The 25165-nt window shown below is 40.6% G+C and overlaps 1 protein-coding gene across 1 annotated transcript in view; it reads right to left on the bottom strand.

The window, feature by feature from the left end:
• PHF12 (PHD finger protein 12) overlaps positions 1–25165 on the bottom strand; it is a gene marked incomplete in the record, with an annotated part of 410674 nt that overhangs the window by 309596 nt on the left and 75913 nt on the right. The window contains 2 exon segments of the mRNA XM_053706179.1: positions 6903–6920; positions 6922–6958. Coding sequence (XP_053562154.1) covers positions 6903–6920; positions 6922–6958 — 55 coding nt within the window.

Raw genomic sequence — 25165 nt, 5'->3', positions numbered from 1 at the left:
TGTGGATCGTTCCACGCAAGAGTCACTAGAGAGGGAGGGATAAATAAAGACAGCCAATTCCTGCTGAAAATAATCCACCACCCCAAATAAAGTTTAATGAAAAACATAAGCAGAAGATTCAAACTGAAACCGCTGCCTGAAGTACTTTTCTACCAAAAACTGCTTCAGAAGAAGAAAATACATCAAAATGGTAGAATTTAGTAAAAGTATGCAAAGAGGACCAAGTTGCTGCTTTGCAAATCTGATCAATCGAAGCTTCATTCCTAAACGCCCAGGAAGTAGAACCTGACCTAGTAGAATGAGCTGTAATCCTTTGAGGCGGAGTTTTACCCGACTCAACATAGGCAAGATAAATTAAAGATTTCAACCAAGATGCCAAAGAAATGGCAGAAGCTTTCTGGCCTTTTTCTAGAACCGGAAAAGATAACAAATAAACTAAAAGTCTTTAGGAAAAGACTTAGTAGCTTCATCATAACTATTTCAAAGCTCTAACAACATCCAAAGAATGTAACGATTTCTCCTTAGAATTCTTAGATAGGACATAATGAAGGAACCACAATTTCTCTACTAATGTTGTTGGAATTCACAACTTTAGGTAAAATTTAAAAGAAGTTCGCACACTGCCTTATCCTGATGAAAAATCAGAAAAGGAGACTCACAAGAAAGAGCAGATAATTCAGAAACTCTTCTGGCAGAAGAGATTGCCAAAGGAACAAAACTTTCCAAGAAAGTAATTTAATGTCCCAATGAATGCATAGGTTCAAACGGAGGAGCTTGAAGAGCCCTAGAACCAAATTCAAACTCCAAGGAGGAGAAATTGACTTAATGACCAGGTTTTATACGAACCAAGCTTGTACAAAACAATGAATATCAGGAAGATTAGCCAATCTTTCTGTGAAAAAGAACAGAAAGAGCAGAGATTTGTCCTTTCAAGGAACTTGCGGCACAAACCTTTATCTAAACCATCCTGAAGAAAACTGTAAAATTCTTGGAATTCTAAAAGAATGCCAAGAAAAATGATGAGAAAGACACCAAGAAATATAAGTCTTCCAGACTCTATAATATATCTCTCTGGATACAGATTTACGAGCCTGTAACATAGTATTAATCACAGAGTCAGAGAAACCTCTTTGACTAAGAATCAAGCGTTTCAATCTCCATACCTTTAATTTAAGGATTTCAGATCCCGATGGAAAAAAGGACCTTGCGACAGAAGGTCTGGTCGTAGCGGAAGAGTCCACGGATGGCAAGAGGCCATCCGGACCAAGATCCGCATACCAAAACCTGTGAGGCCATGCCGAGGCTACCAGCAGAACAAACTAGCATTCCTTCAGAATCTTGGAGATTACTCTTGGAAGAAGAACTAGAGGCGGAAAGATATAGGCAGGATGATACTTCCAAGGAAGTGACAATGTATCCACTGCCTTCCGCTTGAGGATCCTGGATCTGGACAGATACCTGGGAAGTTTCTTGTTTAGATGAGAGGCCATCAGATCTATTTCTGGAAGTCCCCACATTTGAAAAATCTGAAGAAATACCTCTGGGTGAAAGAGACCATTCGCCCGGATGTAACGTTTGGCGACCGAGATAATCCGCTTCCCAATTGTCTATACCTGGGATATGAACCGCAGAGATTAGACATGAGCTGGATTCCGCCCAAACCAGAATTCGAGATACTTCTTTCATGGCCAGAGGACTGTGAGTCCCTCCTTGATGATTGATGTATGCCACAGTTGTGACATTGTCTGAAAACAAATGAACGATTCTCTCTTCAGAAGAGGCCAAGACTGAAGAGCTCTGAAAATTGCACGGAGTTCCAAAATATTGATCGGTAATCTCACCTCCTGAGATTCCCAAACTCCTTGTGCCGTCAGAGATCCCCACACAGCTCCCCAACCTGTGAGACTTGCATCTGTTGAAATTACAGTCCAGGTCGGAAGCACCTAAAGAAGCCCCCTGAATTAAATGATGGTGATCTGTCCACCACGTTAGAGAGTGTCGTACAATCGGTTTTAAAGATATTAATTGAGATATCTTTGTGTAATCCCTGCACCATTGATTCAGCATACAGAGCTGAAGAGGTCGCATGTGAAAACGAGCAAACGGGGATCGCTGTCCGATGCAGCAGTCATAAGACCTAGAATTTCCATGCATAAGGCTACCGAAGGGAATGATTGTGACTGAAGGTTTCGACAAGCTGAAATCAATTTTAGACGTCTCTTGTCTGTTAAAGACAGAGTCATGACACTGAATCTATCTGGAAACCCAGAAAAGTTACCCTTGACTGAGGAATCAATGAACTTTTTGGTAAATTGATCCTCAACCATGATCTTGAAGAAACAACACAAGTCGATTCGTATGAGATTCTGCTAAATGTAAAGACTGAGCAAGTACCAAGATATCGTCCAAATAAGGAAATACCACAATACCCTGTTCTCTGATTACAGACAGAAGGGCACCGAGAACTTTTGTAAAAATTTTTGGAGCTGTAGCTAGGCCAACGGCAGAGCCACAAACTGGTAATGCTTGTCAGAAAAGAGAATCTCAGGAACTGATAATGATCTGGATGAATCGGAATATGCAGAATAAGCATCCTGTAAATCTATTGTGGACATATAATGCCCTTGCTGAACAAAAGGCAAGATAGTCCTTACAGTTACCATTTTGAACATTGGTATCCTTACATAACGATTCAATATTTTTAGATCCAGAACTGGTCTGAAAGAATTCTCCTTCTTTGGTAACAATGAAGAGATTTGAATAAAACCCCATCCCCTGTTCCAGAGCTGGAACTGGCATAATTACTCCAGCCAACTCTAGATCTGAAACACAATTCAGAAATGCTTGAGCTTTCACTGGATTACTGGGACACGGGAAAGAAAAAATCTCTTTGCAGGAGGTCTCATCTTGAAACCAATTATGTACCCTTCTGAAACAATGTTCTGAATCCAAAGATTGTGAACAGAATTCAACCAAATTTCTTTGAAAAAACGTAACCTGCCCCCTACCAGCCTGAGCTGGAATGAGGGCCGACCTTCATGTGGACTTAGAAGCAGGCTTTGCCTTTCTAGAAGGCTTGGATTTATTCAGACTGGAGATGGTTTCCAAACTGAAACTGTCTGAGGATGAAGGATCAGGCTTTTATTCTTTGTTGAAACGAAAGGAACGGAAAACGATTATTAGCCCTGTTTTTACCCTTAGATTTTTTATCCTGTGGTAAAAAAGTTCCTTTCCCACCAGTAACAGTTGAGATAATGGAATCCAACTGAGAACCAATAATTTGTTACCCTGGAAAGAAATGGAAAGTAGAGTTGATTTAGAAGCCAATATCAGCATTCCAAGTTTTAAGCCATAAAGCTCTTCTAGCTAAAATAGCTAGAGACATAAACCTGACATCAACTCTGATAATATCAAAAATGGCATCACAGATAAAATTATTAGCATGCTGAAGGAAGAATAATAATATTATGAGAATCATGATCTGTTACTTGTTGCGCTAAAGTCTCCAACCAAAAAGTTGAAGCTGCAGCAACATCAGCCAAAGATATAATAGCAGGTCTAAGAAGATTACCTGAAACACAGATAAGCTTTTCTTAGAAAGGATTCAATTTTCCTATCTAAAGGATCTTTAAACGAAGTACCATCTGACGTAGGAATAGTAGTACGTTTAGCAAGGGTAGAAATAGCCCCATCAACTTTAGGGATTTTGTCCCAAATTCTAATCTGTCAGACGGCACAGGATATAATTGCTTAAAACGTTTAGAAGGAGTAAATGAATTACCCAATTTATCCCATTCTCTGGAACTTACTTCAGAAATAGCATTAGGAACAGGAAAAACTTCTGGAATAACCAAGGAGATTTAAACACCTTATCTAAAAGTTTAGAATTAGTATCAAGAGGACCAGAATCCCTATTTCTAAAGCAATTAGTACTTCTTTAAGTAAAGAACGAATAAATTCATTTTAAATAAATATGAAGATTTATCAGCATTAATCTCTGAGACAGAATCCTCTGAACCAGAAGAGTCATCAGAATCAGAATGATGATCATTTAAAAATTCATCTGTAGAGAGAGAAGTTTTAAAAGATTTTTTATGTTTACTAGAAGGAGAAATAACAGACATAGCCTTCTTGATGGATTCAGAAACAAAATCTCTTATGTTATCAGGAACATTCTGCACCTTAGATGTTGAGGGAACTGCAACAGGCAATGGTACATTACTAAAGGAAATATTATCTGCTTTAACAAGTTTGTCATGACAATTAATACAAACAACAGCCGGAGGAATAGCTACCAAAAGTTTACAGCAGATACACTTAGCTTTGGTAGTTCCAGCACTAGACAGCGATTTTCCTGAAGTATCTTCTGACTCAGATGCAACGTGAGACATCTTGTAAGAGAAAAAACAACATATAAAGCAAAATTGATCAAATTCCTTAAATGACAGTTTCAGGAATGGGAAAAAATGCCAATAAACAATCTTCTAGTAACCAGAAGCAAAGAAAAAAATCAGACTGAAATAATGTGGAGACAAAAGAGACGCCCCATATTTTTTGGCGCCCAATAATACGCCCACATTGTTTGGCGCCTAAATGCTTTTTGGGCCAAAAATGACGCCACATCCCGGAACGCGACATTTTTGGCGCAAAAAGGACGTCAAAAACATGACGCAAGTTCCTCGGCGACACCGTATGACGCCGGAAACAGAAAAGATTTTTTGCCGCCAAAAAAGTCCCGCGCCAAGAATGACGCAATAAAATGAAGACATTTTCCGCCCCCGCGAGCCTAACAGACCCTCAGGGAAAAAAATGATTGATTCAAACGCATTTATCCCAAATATGAAACTGAAGGAATGTTGAACATTCTGAGTCCAAGGCAAACTAAATGTTTGAATACATATATTTAGAACTCTTATAAATAAAGTGCCCAAACCATAGCTTAGAGTGTCACAGAAAATAAGATTTACTTACCCCAGGACACTCATCTACACGTTTGTAGAAAGCCAAACCAGTACTGAAACGAAATCAGCAGAGGTAATGGTATATAAATAAGAGTAAATCGTCGATCTGAAAAGGGAGGCTTAAGAGATGAATCTCTACGACCGATAACAGAGAACCTATGAAATAGACCCCGTAGAAGGAGATCACTGCATTCAAATAGGCAATACTCTCCTCACATCCCTCTGACATTCACTGCACGCTGAGAGGAAAACCGGGCTCCAACTTGCTGCGGAGCGCATATCAACGTAGAAATCTAGCACAACCTTACTTCACCACCTCCATAGGAGGCAACGTTTGTAAAACTGAATTGTGGGTGTGGTGAGGGGTGTATTTATAGGCATTTTGAGGATTGGGAAACTTTGCCCCTCCTGGTAGGAATGTATATCCCATACGTCACTAGCTCATGGACTCTTGCTAATTACATGAAAGAAATGTTCATTTTCAATTGTTCTATTGTATCGTACAGAGACAGAGATAAGTATTTCAGTAATAAGATAATGAGATCTGATCTGTCAGCAAGCCAAGCTTATTTTGATGGGCTGTGGTTCAAAGAGCAAATTCAGCTATTTATTTCTTGCACAATTTTTTTTTTTTTTTTTGTAAACATAAATGAGCAACTTTATCAGACATTTTATACACTACAGTTGGTTTAATTCATAGGGAACACATTAAAGGAAAAACAAATACTAATACCAAATGCACAAACTAGCCTAGAAAGCAAAAGGGGGGGGGGGGGGAGAGAATCAATCTTGAGCTACATTTTATAACGGGGTAAAATCAAACTTTATAAATCCAAAATGTGCATTGTAATGAGGAAGAAAACAAAGTTTGATTTTAAGGGGACAGTCTAGTCAAAATTAAACTTTCACGATTTCAGATAGGGCATTCAATTTTAAACAACTTTCCAATTTACTTTTATCATCAAATTTTGCTTTGTTCTATTGATATTTGTTGAAATCTAAACCAATGTAAGCTCATGTGCTAATTTTTAAGCACTTGAAGGCTGCCATCTAATCTCAGTGCATTTTGACAGCTAGACAGAACTAGTTTATGTGTGCCATATAGATAACATTGTGCTTACTCGTGTGGAGTTATTGATGAGTCAGCACTGATTGGCTAAAATGCAAAGCATAATGGTAGATCCAGCACTCACAGTCCCAAATATGCTAAGCCATCTGGAGGGCCACAGCAAAGACCCAAAATCACTCTCAAACATAAGAAAAAGGTCCCAGAGAAGGCAGTGTATCAAATGTATTTAAACAAAAATGTCAGATATAGCATGATTTAAGGTAACCTATTCCGAAATGATGCCTATGTCCTGTTGACATTTTTAGCCTAAATAAATCTTTGTATATCATATGCTGCCTTCTCTGGACTTTTTCCTATTTTTAGCTAAAATGCAAGTCAGTCAAAAGAACAGAGTAAGGAGGCAGTCAGCAAAGGCTTAGATACAAGTTAATCACATTTAATTACAAGTAAAAATGAAATATTGTATCAGAGTAATAGTAATTAGATCTATATTATAAAATGAACACCCTTCTTGTATTATGTTAGCAGCATAAAGGAAGTTCTGAAACACGACAAATCGTCATCATTTGTAATGCGCCCAACAGATTTCTACACACTACATGGGGGGTACAATAAAGAATAGCAAGCAAAGAAACAAAACCAATTGCATTGTTGTTTGACTACGAAGCACCTGAATATGCAGCTAATCTTTAACTGCACTTCCCTGAGGGACATGAAATGCACTAGTCAGTCATGTTGTAGCTCTGTGTAATATCTGAAATCTTACTAGATTTTGGGAAGAGCGTTATGTGCATTTATCAATTAACATAAGCAGTTAGTTCTTGTGTTGCCATATTTTAGTATATATATAAAAAAAAGTAAATTTCCTCTACCTTCCTTCGTATGGTGCAGCCGATGACACATCCACTCTCCCGGAGGTAGCATCTCCCTCACTCAGTGGAGGGTTTGCTAAAAATAACAAAATATCTATGATGGATATTTTAGTTAAAACATAGTTCTGTGAACTTACATGCTACTAAACATATGGTGCAACACATATCAAAGAAATTGCCTATTTAATAAACCTCTTCAGAAATTTGTGATGATGCATGAACTTCAGATCTAAAAAGAGAAGTAAACTATAAATTGTACTTACGCCATACATACAGATTTAAATGACAGGTAGCATAAACAATTGACTTAATTTAATACCTTCTAGTTGCCGTGTGAGTGCGTGGTTGTGTGTAATGGGCCGCCTTTAGAGAAGGGCAGATCCAACAACAAGAGATCATGCCTCCCTGCCAATCACAAAAGGCATGCAAAATACCTAGTGCATTCACTTTTAATTCAAAATCCATGCTGCATTTAGTGCTTAATGATTTTAATAATGTTCTACACTATCGCAAACACTGCTGCCATATAGTGTTAAGACACGTTTACTCCTAAGCATATGTAGATCTAAAGTTAAAAGGGTAGGGTGATGTCATATTATGCACTCCTGCGTCTGCTTAGGTATGCACTTTCAATAAAGATTATTACTATTGTTGTTTTAACAGATTTGCAGCGCTATAAACATAGGTATAGTATGCAAAGGTAGCATATTATAGGAGACAAATGAGTAGAGGGTCTTGCCAAGAGTTGCGCTGTTGCAAAACAGCTCTTATGAAAGTGATCTGGGTTTGTAGGCTTACATGCTAAAGTGGTTCAAGAGGATGACAAAAGGAAGAGAGGAATGGAGGTATATAAAAAAAAAAAAAAAAAAAAGTTAACGTACATTGTATGTATCCATGAACAGTAGAGTCTTTAAGGAGTCATTGAAAAGAAAGGGAGAGTTTTATGGAGCGAGGCAGAACGTTCCACAAAATAGAGTCCATTCTGGAGAAGTTCTGTATACGGGAATGTGAGGAGGTAACAAGAGGAGAGAAGGTCATGAACAGAGGGGAGATTATCTTAAGACAAGGTCCGAGATAAAGGAGGGAGCGTTGTTATTGAAGGCCTTTCATTTTAAAGGTCAGGATTTTGAGTTTTATTCTAGAGGAAGCCAGTGAAAGGATTGGTGGTGATGTGCAGAATAAGGAGGATCAGTCGGGCAGAGGCATTCATTATGGATTCTAAAGGAGATAGACGGTAGCTAGGGAGACCAAAGAGCATGGAGTTGCAATAGTCAAGACAGGAAATGAGAGTGGATTAAAATCTTCATTATGCCTTGTGTGAGGAAGTGGCAAATTATGAAGATGTTGGTTTTTTAAAAGGTGGAAAAAGCAGGAATTGGCCAAAAGAATGGAATAAGGAATGAAAGATCAAGTTAATTGTGACCCAAAGACAGACATTGTGCGTGCGGTTTTAGGGTAATGCTATTAACCGTTATAGAAAGTTGGGTGTAGATATTTTGGAAGGAGGGAGAAAATAAGAAACTCAGTTTGGGAGAGATTTAGCTTAAGGTATGAGTGAACATCCAGGATGAAATATTAGAAAGACTGTTAGTGACACAAGTTAGCAAGGAAGGGGATATGTCTGGTGCAGAGAGGTAGATTTAGTCATCAGCATACAAAATATTAAATCCGTGGGACTTAGATTGAGAAGAGGACCAAGGAAAGAGCCTTGTGGTATCCCAACAGAAAGTGGTAAAGGGACAGAGGATTTGCCAGAGAATGCAACACTAAAGGTACAGTTAGACATGTAGGAGTAGCACCACGAAAAGGTGGTCCCACAGTATCAAAGGATGCAGACAGATCAAGAAGGATTAACAGAGAGAAGTGGCCTATCAATTTTGCTGTAATTAGTCATTAGTAACCTTAACGATTGCAATGCCGGAGGCAAAATCCAGATTGCAATAGTTTAAGAAGGCAGATTAATGTGAGGAAGTGTGATAAAAGTGATTATAGTAGCCTTTCCAGAAGTTTTGAGGCAAGGGGCAGTAGGAAATAGGGTGGTATGTGGTGGGGGGGGGGGTTTAGATAGAGAAGGTTTTTCGAGTATAGGTGTGACTATTGCATGTTTAAAGGGATGAGGTAAATATACTAGTGCTGAGGGAGATTGAAAATGTGTGAGTACTGGAGTAAGAGGTCAGTAGTTGTGAGGGGATGGGATCGAGGGGACAGACAGTGAGATAATAGGACAAAAAACAAAATTTATGCTTACCTGATAAATTTCTTTCTTTTGCGATGTACCGAGTCCATGGATTCATCCTTACTTGTGGGATATTATCCTTCCCAACAGGAAGTGGCAAAGAGAGCACCACAGCAGAGCTGTCTATATAGCTCCCCCCGTAACTCCTCCCCCCAGTCATTCGACCGAAGGTACAGGAAGAAAAAGGAGAAACTATAAGGTGCAGAGGTGACTGAAGTTTTCAATAAAAAATACTGTCTGTCTTGAATAGACAGGGCGGGCCGTGGACTCGGTACATCGCAAAAGAAATAAATTTATCAGGTAAGCATAAATTTTGTTTTCTTTTGCAAGATGTACCGAGTCCACAGATTCATCCTTACTTGTGAGATACTAATACCAAAGCTTTAGGACACGGATGAAGGGAGAAACAAGACAGGAACCTAAATGGAAGGCACCACTGCTTGAAGAACTTTGCGCCCAAAAATAGCCTCCGATGAAGCATAAAGTATCAAATTTGGAAAATTTGGAAAAGGTATGAAGCGAAGACCAAGTTGCAGCCTTACAAATCTGTTCAACAGAAGCATTATTTTTAAAAGCCCATGTGGAAGCTACCGCTCTAGTAGAGTGAGCTGTAATTCTTTCAGGAGGCTGCTGTCCAGCAGTCTCATAAGCAAAATGGATGATGCTTTTCAGCCAAAAGGAAAAAGAGGTAGCAGTAGCCTTTTGACCCCTACGCTTTATAGAATAGGCAACAAACAAAGAAGATGCCTTACGAAAATCTTTGGTTGCCTGCAAATAAAACTTCAAAGTCCAAGTTGTGCAACAGACGTTCCTTCTTAGGAGGATTAGGACACAGAGAAGGAACAACAATTTCCTGATTGATATTCCTGTTAGTAACAACCTTAGGGAGGAACCCAGGTTTAAAACCACCTTATCACCATGTAAAACAAGATAAGGCGAATCACATTGTAATGCAGATAGTTCAGAAACTCTTCGAGCTGGAGAGATAGCAACTAGAAACATAACTTTCCAAGATAGAAGCTTAATATCTATGGAATGCATGGGTTCAAACGGAACCCCCTGAAGAACTTTAAGAACCAAATTTAGACTCCATGGCGGAGCAACAAGTTTAAACACAGACTTAATTCTAACTAAAGCCTGACAAAAAGCCAGAATGTCTGACATCTGCCAGACGCTTGTGCAACAGAATAGACAAAGCAGATATCTGTCCTTTTAAAGGAACTAGCGGACAATCCTTTCTCCAATCCTTCTTGGAGAAAAGACAAAATCCTAGGAATCCTGATCTTACTCCATGAGTAGCCTTTGGATTCGCACAAAAAAAGATATTTACACCATATCTTATGATAGATCTTCCTGGTGACAGGCTTTCGAGCCTGAATCAAGGTATCTATGACCGACTCAGAGAAACCCCGCTTGGATAAAATCAAGCGTTCAATCTCCAAGCAGTCAGTTGCAGAGAAATTAGATTTGGATGCTTGAAGGGACCTTGAATCAAAAGGTCCCGTCTCAGTGGCAGAGCCCATGGTGGCAGATATGACATGTCCACCAGGTCTGCATACCAAGTCCTGCGTGGCCACGCAGGCGCTATCAAAATCACTGAAGCTCTCTCCTGTTTGATTCTGGCAATCAGACGCGGAAGGAGAGGGAAAGGTGGAAACACATAAGCCAGGTTGAACAACCAGGGTACTGCTAGAGCATCTATCAATACTGCCTGAGGATCTTTCCAAGAAAGTATTTTAATGTCCAAAGAATGCATAGGCTCAAATGGAGGAGCCTGCAAAGCCTTCAAAACCAAATTAAGACTCCAAGGAGTCTTAATTTGACAGGCTTGATACGAACCAAAGCCTGCAAAAATCAATGAATATCAGGAAGTTTAGCAATCTTTCTGTGAAATAAGACAGAAAGAGCAGAGAGTTGTCCATTCAAGGAACTTGCAGACAAACCTTTATCCAAACCATCCTGAAGAAACTGTAAAATTCTAGGAATTCTAAAAGAATGCCAAGAGAATTTATGAGAGGAATACCATGAAATGTAAGTCATCCAAACTCTATACATTTTTCTAGAAAACAGATTTAAGAGTCAGAAAAACCTCTATGACTAAGCAATCAATTTTCATACCATCAAATTTAATGACTTGGGATCCTGATGGAAAAACAGACCTTGAGATAGAAGGTGTAGCCTTAATGGAAGTGGCCAAGGTTGGCAACTGGACATCCAAACAAGATCCGCATACCAAAACCTGTGAGGCCATGCTGGAGCCACCAGCAGCACAAACTATTGCTCCAAGATGATTTTGGAGATCACTCTCGAAAGAACTAGAGGCGGGAAAATATAAGCAGGTTCATAACACAAAGGAAGTGTCAACGCATCCACTGCTTCCGCCTGAGGATCCCTGGACCTGGACAGGTACCTGGGAAGTTTCTTGTTTAGATGTGAAGCCATCAGATCTATTTCTGGAAGACCCCACATCTGAACAACTTGACAAAACACATCTGGGTGAAGAGACCACTTTCCTGGATGTAAAGTCTGACGACTGAGGTAATCCACTTCCCAATTGTCTATATCTGGGATATGAACTGCAGAAATTATACAGGAGCTAGATTCTGCCCAAACAAGTATCCAAGATACTTCTTTCATAGCTTGAGGACTGTGAGTCCCACCCTGATGATTGACATATGCCACAGTTGTGATATTGTCTGTCTGAAAACAAATGAATGGTTCTCTCTTCAACAGAGGCCAAAACTGAAGAGCCCTGAGAATCGCACAGAGTTCCAAAATATTTATTGGTAATCTCGCCTCTTGAGATTTCCAAACCCCTTGTGCTGTCAGAGATCCCCAAACAGCTCCCCAACCTGAAAGACTTGCATCTGTTGTGATCACAGTCCAGGTTGGACGAACTAAAGAGGCCCCTAGAATAATACGATGGTGATCTAACCACCAAGTCAAAGATAGTCTAATGTTGGGATTTAAGGATTTTAATTGCGATATACATGTACAATCCCTGCACCATTGGTTCAGCATACAAAGCTGGAGAGGTCTCATATAAAAATGAGCAAAGGGGATTGTGTCCAATGCTGCAGTCATGAGACCTAAAACTTCATTGCACATAGCAACTGAAGGGAATGACAGACTGAAGGTTCCAACAGGCTGCAACCAATTTCAAACGTCTCTTGTCTGTTAGAGACAAAGTCATGGACACTGAATCTATCTTGAAACCTAAAAAGGTTACCCTTGTCTGAGGAATCAAAGAACTTTTTGGTAATTTGATCCTCCAACTAATTTGATTTGTGTGAGAATCTGCAGAACGTAAAGTCTGAGAAAGTACCAAGATATCATCCAAATAAGGAAACACTGCAATACAAAGCTCTCTGATTACAGAGAGTAGGGCACCGAGAACCTTTGAAAAGATTCTTGGAGCTGTCGCTAGGCCAAATGGAAGAGCAACAAATTGGTAATTCTTGTCTAGAAAAGAGAATCTCAGGAACTGATAGTGATTTGGATGAATTGGAATATGAAGATATGCATCCTGTGTGTCTATTATGGACATATAATGCTCTTGCTGAACAAAAGGCAGAATAGTCCTTATAGTCAATATTTTGAAAGATGGTACTCTTACATATCGACTCAATTTTTAGATCCAAAACTGATCTGAATGAATTTTCTCTCTTTGGGACAATGAATATATTTGAATAAAACCCCAGACCCTGTTCCTGAAACGGAATTGGCATGATTACCCCTGATAACTGCAGGTCTGAAACACACTTCAGGAAAGCCCGAACCTTTACTGGGTTTGCTGGAATGCATGAGAGAAAACATCTTCTCACAGGCGGTCTTACTCTGAATCCTATTCTGTACCCCTGAGAAAGAATAATCTGAATTCATTGATTTTGGACCGAATTGATCGAAACATTTTTAAAAAATCTCAATCTGCCCCCTACCAGCTGAGCTGGAATGAGGACCACACCTTCATGCGGACTTGGGGGCTGGCTTTGATCTCTTAAATGGCTTGGATTTATTCCAATTTGAGGAAGGCTTCCAATTGGAAACAGATTCCTTTTCCCAAAACTCTAAAGAAACTGCTGGCAAAGGATATAATTTTTTTAAACCTTGAAGAAGGAATAAAAGTACAAGGCCTATTCCATTGCTTATAACTCATATTAGAAATAGCATTAGGAACTGGAAAAATCTCTGGAATAACCACAGGAGGTTTATAAACAGAATGTAAACGTTTACTAGTTTTAATATCAAGAGGACTAGTTTCCTCCATATCCAATGTAATCAACTCTTCTTTTAACAAAGAACGAATATACTCCATTTTAAATAAATAAGATTTGTCAGTGTCAATATCTGAGGCAGGATCTTCTGAATCAGATAGATCCCCATCAGAGAAGGATAATTCAGCATGTTGCCGGTCATTTGAAATTTCATCAACTTTATGAGAAGTTTTAAAAGACCTTTTACGTTTATTAGAAGGCGGGATGGCAGACAAAGCCTTCTGAATAGAATCAGAAATAAATTCCTTTTAAATTTACAGGTGTATCTTGTGCATTAGATGTTGAAGGAACAGCAACAGGTAATGAACTACTACTGATGGATACATTCGCTGCATGTAAAAGTTTATCATGACAGCTATTACAAACCACAGCAGGAGATATAACCTCCACAAGTTTACAACAAATGCACTTCGCTTTGTTAGAACTGTTATCAGGCAGCAGGGTTCCAACAGTGATTTCTGAGACAGGATCAGATTGAGACATCTTGCAAATGTAAAAGAAGAAAACAACATATAAAGCAAAATTATCAATTTCCTTATATGGCAGTTTCAGGAATGGAAAAAAATGCAAACAGCATAGCCCTCTGATAGAGAAAAAAGGCAAGAGGCATATAGATATGGGGTCTTAAATAAAGAAAATATTTGGCACCAAGTATGACGCACAACAGAAAAATATTTTTTGGCGCCAAAAACGTCCGGAATGACACTTGCATCACAGATGACGCAACCTTGTGAAGGACTCTGCGTCGACTAAGACGCCGGAAATGACGAATTTGCGTCAACAAACATAACTTTGCGCCAAAAAAATCTTGGTCCAAGAATGACGCAATAAACTTTTGCATTTTGCGCCCTTTAAAAGTCAATTTGAAAAAAAGACTATGCCCCAGGTAAGAAATACATTTTTCCTAAAAAATCATTTCCCAGATATGAAACTGACAGTCTGCAAAAACAGAATTTATGCTTACCTGATAAATTACTTTCTCCAACGGTGTGTCCGGTCCACGGCGTCATCCTTACTTGTGGGATATTCTCTTCCCCAACAGGAAATGGCAAAGAGTCCCAGCAAAGCTGGTCACATGATCCCTCCTAGGCTCCGCCCACCCCAGTCATTCGACCGACGGACAGGAGGAAATATATATAGGAGAAACCATATGATACCGTGGTGACTGTAGTTAGAGAAAATAATTCATCAGACCGGATTAAAAAACCAGGGCGGGCCGTGGACCGGACACACCGTTTGAGAAAGTAATTTATCAGGTAAGCATAAATTCTGTTTTCTCCAACATTGGTGTGTCCGGTCCACGGCGTCATCCTTACTTGTGGGAACCAATACCAAAGCTTTAGGACACGGATGAAGGGAGGGAGCAAATCAGGTCACCTAAACGGAAGGCACCACGGCTTGCAAAACCTTTCTCCCAAAAATAGCCTCCGAAGAAGCAAAAGTATCAAATTTGTAAAATTTGGCAAAAGTGTGCAGTGAAGACCAAGTCGCTGCCTTACATATCTGGTCAACAGAAGCCTCGTTCTTGAAGGCGCATGTGGAAGCCACAGCCCTAGTGGAGTGAGCTGTGATTCTTTCAGGAGGCTGCCGTCCGGCAGTCTCATAAGCCAATCGGATAATGCTTTTAAGCCAAAAGGAAAGAGAGGTAGAAGTCGCTTTTTGACCTCTCCTTTTACCAGAATAAACAACAAACAAGGAAGATGTTTGTCTGAAATCTTTAGTAGCCTCTAAATAGAATTTTAGAGCACGGACTACGTCCAAATTGTGTAACAAACGTTCCTTCTTTGAAACTGGATTCAGACACAAAGAAGGTACAACTATCTCCTGGTTAATATTTTTGTTGGAAACAACTTTCGGAAGAAAACCAGGCTTAGTACGCAAAACCACCTTATCTGCATGGAACACCAGATAGGGCGGAGAACACTGCAGAGCAGATAACTCTGAAACTCTTCTTGCAGAAGAAATTGCAACCAAAAACAAAACTTTCCAAGATAATAACTTAATATCTACGGAATGTAAGGGTTCAAACGGAACCCCTTGAAGAACTGAAATAACTAGATTTAGACTCCAGGGAGGAGTCAAAGGTCTGTAAACAGGCTTGATCCTAACCAGAGCCTGAACAAATGCTTGAACATCTGGCACGGCTGCCAGTCTTTTGTGAAGTAAAACAGATAAAACAGATCTGTCCCTTTAGAGAACTTGCAGATAATCCTTTCTCCAAACCTTCTTGTAGAAAGGATAGAATCTTAGGAATTCTTATCTTGTTCCATGGGAATCCTTTAGATTCACACCAACAGATATATTTTTTCCAAATTTTATGGTAAATTTTTCTAGTTACAGGCTTTCTAGCCTGAATCAGAGTATCTATTACAGAATCTGAAAACCCACGCTTTGATAAAATCAAGCGTTCAATCTCCAAGCCGTCAGTTGGAGGGAAACCAGATTCGGATGTTCGAATGGACCCTGAACAAGAAGGTCCTGTCTCAAAGGTAGCTTCCATGGTGGAGCCGATGACATATTCACCAGGTCTGCATACCAAGTCCTGCGTGGCCACGCAGGAGCTATCAAGATCACCGAGGCCCTCTCCTGATTGATCCTGGCTACCAGCCTGGGGATGAGAGGAAACTGTGGGAATACATAAGCTAGGTTGAAGGTCCAAGGTGCTACTAGTGCATCTACTAGAGTCGCCTTGGGATCCCTGGATCTGGACCCGTAGCAAGGAACCTTGAAGTTCTGACGAGACGCCATCAGATCCATGTCTGGAATGCCCCATAATTGAGTTATTTGGGCAAAGATTTCCGGATGGAGTTCCCACTCCCCCGGATGGAATGTCTGACGACTCAGAAAATCCGCTTCCCAATTTTCCACTCCTGGGATGTGGATCGCAGACAAGTGGCAGGAGTGATCCTCCGCCCATTGAATAATTTTGGTCACTTCTTTCATCGCCAGGGAACTCTTTGTTCCCCCTTGATGATTGATATAAGCAACAGTCGTCATGTTGTCTGATTGGAACCTTATGAATTTGGCCTTTGCTAGTTGAGGCCAAGCTCTGAGAGCATTGAATATCGCTCTCAGCTCCAGAATGTTTATCGGGAGAAGAGACTCTTCCCGAGACCATAGACCCTGAGCTTTCAGGGATTACCAGACCGCACCCCAGCCCACTAGACTGGCGTCGGTCGTGACAATGACCCACTCTGGTCTGCGGAAGCTCATTCCCTGTGACAGATTGTCCAGGGTCAGCCACCAACGGAGTGAATCTCTGGTCTTTTGATCTACTTGAATCATCGGAGACAAGTCTGTATAATCCCCATTCCACTGTCTGAGCATGCACAGTTGTAATGGTCTTAGATGAATTCGTGCAAAAGGAACTATGTCCATTGTTGCAACCATCAATCCTATTACTTCCATGCACTGCGCTATGGAAGGACGAGGAACAGAATGAAGTACTGGACAAGAGCTTAGAAGTTTTGATTTTCTGACCTCTGTCAGAAAAATCCTCATTTCTAAGGAATCTATTGTTCCCAAGAAGGGAACTCTTGTTGACGGGGACAGAGAACTTTTTTCTTTGTTCACCTTCCATCCTTGAGATCTGAGAAAGGCTAGGACGATGTCCGTATGAGCCTTTGCTTTTGACAGGGACGACGCTTGAATCAGGATGTCGTCCAAGTAAGGTACTACTGCAATGCCCCTTGGTCTTAGAACCGCTAGAAGGGACCCTAGTACCTTTGTGAAAATCCTTGGAGCAGTGGCTAATCCAAATGGAAGTGCCATAAACTGGTAATGCTTGTCCAGAAAAGCGAACCTTAGGAACTGATGATGTTCCTTGTGGATAGGAATATGTAGGTACGCATCCTTTAAATCCAAGGTAGTCATAAATTGATTTTCCTGGATAGTAGGTAGGATCGTTCGAATAGTTTCCATTTTGAACGATGGTACCCTGAGAAATTTGTTAAGGATCTTTAGATCCAAAATTGGTCTGAATGTTCCCTCTTTTTTGGGAACTATGAACAGATTGGAATAAAATCCCATTCCTTGTTCTCTTATTGGAACTGGATGTATCACTCCCATCTTTAACAGGTCTTCTACACAATGTAAGAATGCCTGTCTCTTTATTTGGTTTGAAGATAATTGAGACCTGTGGAACCTTCCCCTTGGGGGTAGTTCCTTGAATTCCAGGAGATAACCTTGAGAAACTATTTCTAGCGCCCAAGGATCCTGAACATCTCTTGCCCAAGCCTGAGCAAAGAGAGAAAGTCTGCCCCCCACTAGATCCGGTCCCGGATCGGGGGCTATCCCTTCATGCTGTTTTGGTAGCAGTGGTAGGCTTCTTGGCCTGCTTACCCTTGTTCCAGCCTTGCATTGGTTTCCAGGCTGGTTTGGGTTGTGAAGTATTACCCTCTTGCTTAGAGGATACAGAATTAGAGACTGGTCCGTTTCTGCGAAAGGGACGAAAATTAGGCTTATTATTAGCCTTAAAAGACCTATCCTGTGGGAGGGCGTGGCCCTTTCCCCCAGTGATGTCTGAAATAATCTCTTTCAAATCAGGTCCAAATAATGTTTTACCTTTGAAAGGAATGTTAAGCAATTTTGTCTTGGAAGACACATCCGCTGACCAAGACTTTAGCCAAAGCACTCTGCGCGCCACGACAGCAAACCCTGAATTTTTCGCCGCTAATCTAGCTAATTGCAAAGCGGCATCTAAAACAAAAGAGTTAGCCAATTTAAGTGCTTGAACTCTGTCCATAACCTCCTCATACGAAGATTCTTTACTGAGCGATTTTTCTAGTTCCTCGAACCAGAAACACGCTGCCGTAGTGACAGGAACGATGCATGAAATTGGTTGTAGAAGGTAACCTTGCTGTACAAAAATCTTTTTTAAGCAAACCCTCTAATTTCTTATCCATAGGATCTTTGAAAGCACAACTATCTTCGATAGGAATAGTAGTGCGTTTGTTTAGAGTAGAAACCGCCCCCTCGACCTTGGGGACTGTCTGCCATAAGTCCTTTCTGGGGTCGACTATAGGAAATAATTTCTTAAATATAGGGGGGGAACAAAAGGTATGCCGGGCCTTTCCCACTCTTTATTTACTATGTCCGCCACCCGCTTGGGTATAGGAAAAGCGTCGGGGGGCACCGGAACCTCTAGGAACCTGTCCATCTTACATAATTTCTCTGGAATGACCAAATTGTCACAATCATCCAGAGTAGATAACACCTCCTTAAGCAGTGCGCGGAGATGCTCTAATTTAAATTTAAATGTCACAACATCAGGTTCAGCTTGATGAGAAATTTTTCCTGAATCTGAAATTTCTCCATCAGACAAAACCTCCCTCATGGCCCCTTCAGATTGGTGTGAGGGTATGACAGAACAATTATCATCAGCGTCCTCTCTTGCTCTTCAGTGTTTAAAACAGAGCAATCGCGCTTTCTCTGATAAGTAGGCATTTTGGATAAAAGATTTGCTATGGAGTTATCCATTACAGCCGTTAATTGTTGCATGGTAATAAGTATTGGCGCACTAGATGTACTAGGGGCCTCCTGTGTGGGCATAACTGGTGTAGACACAGTAGGGGATGATGTAGTATCATGTTTACTCCCCTCATTTGAGGAATCATCTTGGGCAATATCATTATCTGTTGCATTACTGTCCTTACTTTGTTTGGACACTATGGCACAATTATCACATAAATTTAAATGGGGAGACACATTGGCTTTCATACATATAGAACATAGCTTATCTGATGGTACAGACATGTTAAACAGGCTTAAACTTGTCAACAAAGCACAAAAAACGTTTTAAAATAAAACCGTTACTGTCACTTTAAATTTCAAACTGAAAACACTTTATTACTGAATATGTGAAAAAGTATGAAGGAATTGTTCAAAATTCACCAACATTTCACCACAGTGTCTTAAAGCATTAAAAGTATTGCACACCAAATTTCAGAGCTTTAACCCTTAAATTAACGGAACCGGAGCCGTTTTTACATTTAACCCCTATACAGTCCCAGAATGAGGCTCTGTCTATAACTAGAAAGGCCCCCATCTGAAAAAGGTGTCCAACACAGTGCCTGCCGTTTTTCTAAACGTTCCCCAAGATTATAATACCAATAATTAGTTAGAATCTGCATAATATGCCTAGTAAAGCAATTGTTTTAGCCCAGAAAAATGTCTACCAGTTTTTAAGCCCTTTTTGAAGCCCTTTATTCTTTTATGTTTAACTAAGAAAATGGCTTACCGGTCCCCATGAGGGGAAATGACAGCCTTCCAGCATTACATGGTCTTGTTAGAAATATGGCTAGTCATACCTTAAGCAGAAAAGACTGCTAACTGTTTCCCCCAACTGAAGTTACTTCATCTCAACAGTCCTGTGTGGAAACAGCAATCGATTTTAGTTACTGTCTGCTAAAAATCATCTTCATCCTTTTCTGTTTCAGAGTAAATAGTACATACCAGCACTATTTTAAAATAACAAACACTTGATAGAAGAATAAAACTACAAAAAACTCTTAACCATCTCCGTGGAGATGTTGCCTGTGCAACGGCAAAGAGAATGACCTGTCTCCCAAAAATAGCCTCCGAAGAAGCAAAAGTATCAAATTTGTAAAATTTGGCAAAAGTGTGCAGTGAAGACCAAGTCGCTGCCTTACATATCTGGTCAACAGAAGCCTCGTTCTTGAAGGCCCATGTGGAAGCCACAGCCCTAGTGGAGTGAGCTGTGATTCTTTCAGGAGGCTGCCGTCCGGCAGTCTCATAAGCCAATCGGATAATGCTTTTAAGCCAAAAGGAAAGAGAGGTAGAAGTTGCTTTCTGACCTCTCCTTTTACCAGAATAAACAACATACAAGGAAGATGTTTGTCTGAAATCCTTTGTAGCATCTAAATAGAATTTTAGAGCACGAACTACATCCAAATTGTGCAACAAACGTTCCTTCTTCGAAACTGGATTCGGACACAAAGAAGGCACGACTATCTCCTGGTTAATGTTTTTGTTAGAAACAACTTTCGGAAGAAAACCAGGTTTAGTACGCAAAACCACCTTATCTGCATGGAACACCAGATAAGGAGGAGAACACTGCAGAGCAGATAACTCTGAAACTCTTCTAGCAGAAGAAATAGCAACCAAAAACAAAACTTTCCAAGATAATAACTTAATATCTACGGAATGTAAGGGTTCAAACGGAACCCCCTGAAGAACTGAAAGAACTAAATTGAGACTCCAAGGAGGAGTCAAAGGTTTGTAAACAGGCTTGATTCTAACCAGAGCCTGAACAAAAGCTTGAACATCTGGCACAGCCGCCAGCTTTTTGTGAAGTAACACAGACAAAGCAGAAATCTGTCCCTTCAAAGAACTTGCAGATAATCCTTTCTCCAAACCTTCTTGAAGAAAGGATAGAATCTTAGGAATTTTTATCTTGTTCCATGGGAATCCTTTAGATTCACACCAACAGATATATTTTTTCCATATTTTATGGTAGATTTTTCTAGTTACAGGCTTTCTAGCCTGAACAAGAGTATCAATGACAGAATCTGAGAACCCTCGCTTTGATAAAATCAAGCGTTCAATCTCCAAGCAGTCATTTGGAGTGAGGCCAGATTCGGATGTTCGAACGGACCTTGAACAAGAAGGTCCTGTCTCAAAGGTAGCTTCCATGGTGGAGCCGATGACATATTCACCAGGTCTGCATACCAAGTCCTGCGTGGCCACGCAGGAGCTATCAAGATCACCGAAGCCCTCTCCTGATTGATCCTGGCTACCAGCCTGGGGATGAGAGGAAACGGTGGGAATACATAAGCTAGGTTGAAGGTCCAAGGTGCTACTAGTGCATCTACTAGAGTCGCCTTGGGATCCCTGGATCTGGACCCGTAGCAAGGAACCTTGAAGTTCTGACGAGAGGCCATCAGATCCATGTCTGGAATGCCCCACAATTGAGTAATTTGGGCAAAGATTTCCGGATGGAGTTCCCACTCCCCCGGATGAAATGTCTGACGACTCAGAAAATCCGCTTCCCAATTTTCCACTCCTGGGATGTGGATTGCAGACAAGTGGCAGGAGTGAGGGCATTTTGGCTAAAATGTTTTTTATAGAATTATCCATTACAGCCGTTAATTGTTGCATAGTAAGGAGTATTGGCGAACTAGATGTACTAGGGGCCTCCTGTGTGGGCAAGACTGGCGTAGACGAAGGAGGGGATGATGCAGTACCATGCTTACTCCCCTCACTTGAGGAATCATCTTGGGCATCATTTTCTCTAAATTTTGTGTCACATAAATCACATCTATTTAAATGAGAAGGAACCTTGGCTTCCCCACATACAGAACATAGTCTATCTGATAGTTCAGACATGTTAAACAGGCATAAACTTGATAAAGTACAAAAAAACGTTTTAAAATAAAACCGTTACTGTCACTTTAAATTTTAAACTGAACACACTTCATTACTGAAAATGTGAAAAAGTATGAAGGAATTGTTCAAAATTCACCAAAATTTCACCACAGTGTCTTAAAGCCTTAAAAGTATTGCACACCAAATTTGAAAGCTTTAACTCTTAAAATAACGGAACCGGAGCCGTTTTTATATTTAACCCCTATACAGTCCCTGGTATCTGCTTTGCTGAGACCCAACCAAGCCCAAAGGGGAATAAGATACCAAATGACGCCTTCAGTAAGCTTTTTCTATGTATCTGAGCTCCTCACACATGCATCTGCATGTCTTGCTTCCCAAAAACAACTGCGCAATAGAGGCGCGAAAATGAGGCTCTGCCTATGATTAGAGAAGGCCCCCAGTGAAAAAGGTGTCCAATACAGTGCCTGCCGGTTATTTTACATAATTCCCAATAATAAAATAACTCCTCAAAACTATGAAGTATAAAAAATGCTTATATATCAATCGTTTTAGCCCAGAAAAATGTCTACCAGTCTTTAAAGCCCTTGTGAAGCCCTTTATTCTTATTTAATAAAAATGGCTTACCGGATCCCATAGGGAAAATGACAGCTTCCAGCATTACCAAGTCTTGTTAGAAATGTGTCATACCTCAAGCAGCAAAAGTCTGCTCACTGTTTCCCCCAACTGAAGTTAATTCCTCTCAACAGTCCTGTGTGGAAACAGCCATCGATTTTAGTAACGGTTGCTAAAATCATTTTCCTCTTACAAACAGAAATCTTCATCTCTTTTCTGTTTCAGAGTAAATAGTACATACCAGCACTATTTTAAAATAACAAACTCTTGATTGAAGAATAAAAACTACATTTAAACACCAAAAAACTCTAAGCCATCTCCGTGGAGATGTTGCCTGTACAACGGCAAAGAGAATGACTGGGGAAGGCGGAGCCTAGGAGGGATCATGTGACCAGCTTTGCTGGGCTCTTTGCCATTTCCTGTTGGGGAAGAGAATATCCCACAAGTAAGGATGACGCCGTGGACCGGACACACCTATGTTGGAGAAATATATCCCCAAAATTCTGGCGACTATTGAGGCCTTTGGGTCCTTTCAGGGCTACAAAATAAATGAAACCAAATCAGAGATTTTATGGCTCCGTAGACACCGTATTCAAACCTGTGCCTATCTATTCAAGGAAGCTACCCCCACCTTGACTTACTTAGGGATTCATTTATCCACAGATGTGGACACCTTGTACCGTGCTAACATCACACGGGTGTGTAGAGAAATTAAGCCGACCTTGGAGGGCTGGAGGAAACTTCCTGTGTCTCTTTCGGGGCGTGTTGCCTTGATCAAGATGGTGATTCTGCCGCAGATCTTGTATCCACTCCTGATGCTACCCCTATTGATAACAAAGAAGGATTTGGCCTTATACATGCGAGCCATCACAGGCTTCTTGTGGAGGGGAGGTAAACCACGGATAGCCCTCACTAAATTGTATGCACATCCTTCTCAGGGAGGATTGGGCTTACCCAACCTAAGGCTGTATAACTGTGCAGCATGGAGCAACCTGGTACTGGATTGGCAATTAAACACTGAACACTTTCATGCGACTGAACTAGAGAGCTTTGCTCTGGGGGAGTCCAGTTTAGCTTTTCTGCCTTTTGCTCACTTTGGTAACATTCCTTTGGAAGTTAGAGGAAACTTCCTCTACAGAGACATATTGAAGGCGTGGCGGCTGACACTACGTCATTTAGGGCGCGTTTGTGTGTCTTCTAGGATGATACCGCTAAGGTACAATGGTGACTTTCCTCCGGGCGTCGACACTTCTCCCTTCAACACTTGGGAGGGTGTGGGTCTTCGCCTAGTGTGAGACGCTCTGGATCCAACTACGCAGAGAGTTAAAACATTTACTGACACCAGTTCAGATTACCAAGGACTCATTTTTATGCTTACTTACAAATGAGACACTATATAAAACCAGCTAATCAAAGCAGATCCACACTTTTGGGAGCCACATGCTCTCAACCCCTCACTGGTCTCATTTAAATTAGGCAAATTCACAATTTCAGGACTATACAAAACACTACTCGGCAAGGTTGAAACCAAAAATTTAGAGACACTAGTGAACAGATGGAGTAGTGACATGAATGGAGAGGGCCTAACGGAAGCAATTCTACAAAGCTTAGAAACTGTGAGATGGGCGACTATCTATGACACTCAGGGAATCTCAGGTCAGAATGTTACATAGAGACTACTTAACTCCTCGCAGGCTATGTAAATGGAATCCTAATGTAGTAAATGAATGTAGTAAATGTAGATTGATTGATCCTGACTTTCTTCACTATTTCTTTTTGTGCCCTCGGATTGGACAGTTCTGGGGAAAGGTTGCTTATTGGATTACCAATACCTTGGCGATCAGGGTTAAAATTGGAATTGAACAGGTTTGTTTCTTGAACTGGGGGGAGCAGAGTCCTGGACTAAGCCCTTTACTCACGACAGTAATTTTAGTTGCAAGAAAGGTCATATTGAAGGTTTGGACTGTGAAAACCGCCCCCTCCTTTGTAATGTTTAGACATAGTCTTTACAGGCAGCTCCTCATAGAACAACTAGACACTAGGATGGACACTACTAAATGCCTAAAGCACTTTTTAAATAAGTGGCGGGTATATATTGCTACAATGAGTATTGAACAGCAGAGACAAGTTCTGGCACCTTATGCCCACACTGAACTTATGTTGACAGCCTCCCTGAGGGGTGAATGGGGATTCTTGTACCAGCAACTGGATGGCGGAGGGGGAGAGACGGGTTGAGGATCTGGGGTTTTTATTTTTATTTCCCTACCATCACAGGGACCGAAGGGGTGTGCCTAAAATGGTGTACATGGATTTTATAACAGAGTTAACAGCTTGACTACACTTAAGGATGTTTGTTCATTTTGTGTATGTTTATAAAGTTAAACGAGGATGGGGAATGCTGAAATGACCAATGGCACTCTGTTACTAATGATCACAGGGAATTCAAAAGCAAATGATGCAGTCGATGATTATTTCTTGAGGTACTGGGTAACTTGGTTTATTACCCTCATCAATGATACACTGTTAATTGTGAACCTTGCCTGTAAAAAAAAAATGTTTAAGTTCTCTATGAATGCTATACGCGAAATGTCAATTTGTACTGTATATGTCATTCTCTTTATCCTCAATAAAAAGTTAATTTAAAAAAAAAAAAAAAACAGAACGATGCTCTAAGCATCCGGTACATTTCAAAGGGCTCTAGCGATACTAGCATATGGTTAGATCTGACACAACCCACATCACACTGTGTTACACCATAATGTAAATATATTCTGGTATAATGCTATAGCTGACAT

This window comes from Bombina bombina, chromosome 3 (assembly GCF_027579735.1).
Source record: "Bombina bombina isolate aBomBom1 chromosome 3, aBomBom1.pri, whole genome shotgun sequence".
Taxonomy (NCBI): Eukaryota; Metazoa; Chordata; class Amphibia; order Anura; family Bombinatoridae; genus Bombina; species Bombina bombina.
Note: the sequence above shows the minus strand (reverse complement) of the source record. Positions and strands in the feature narration are given on the sequence as shown.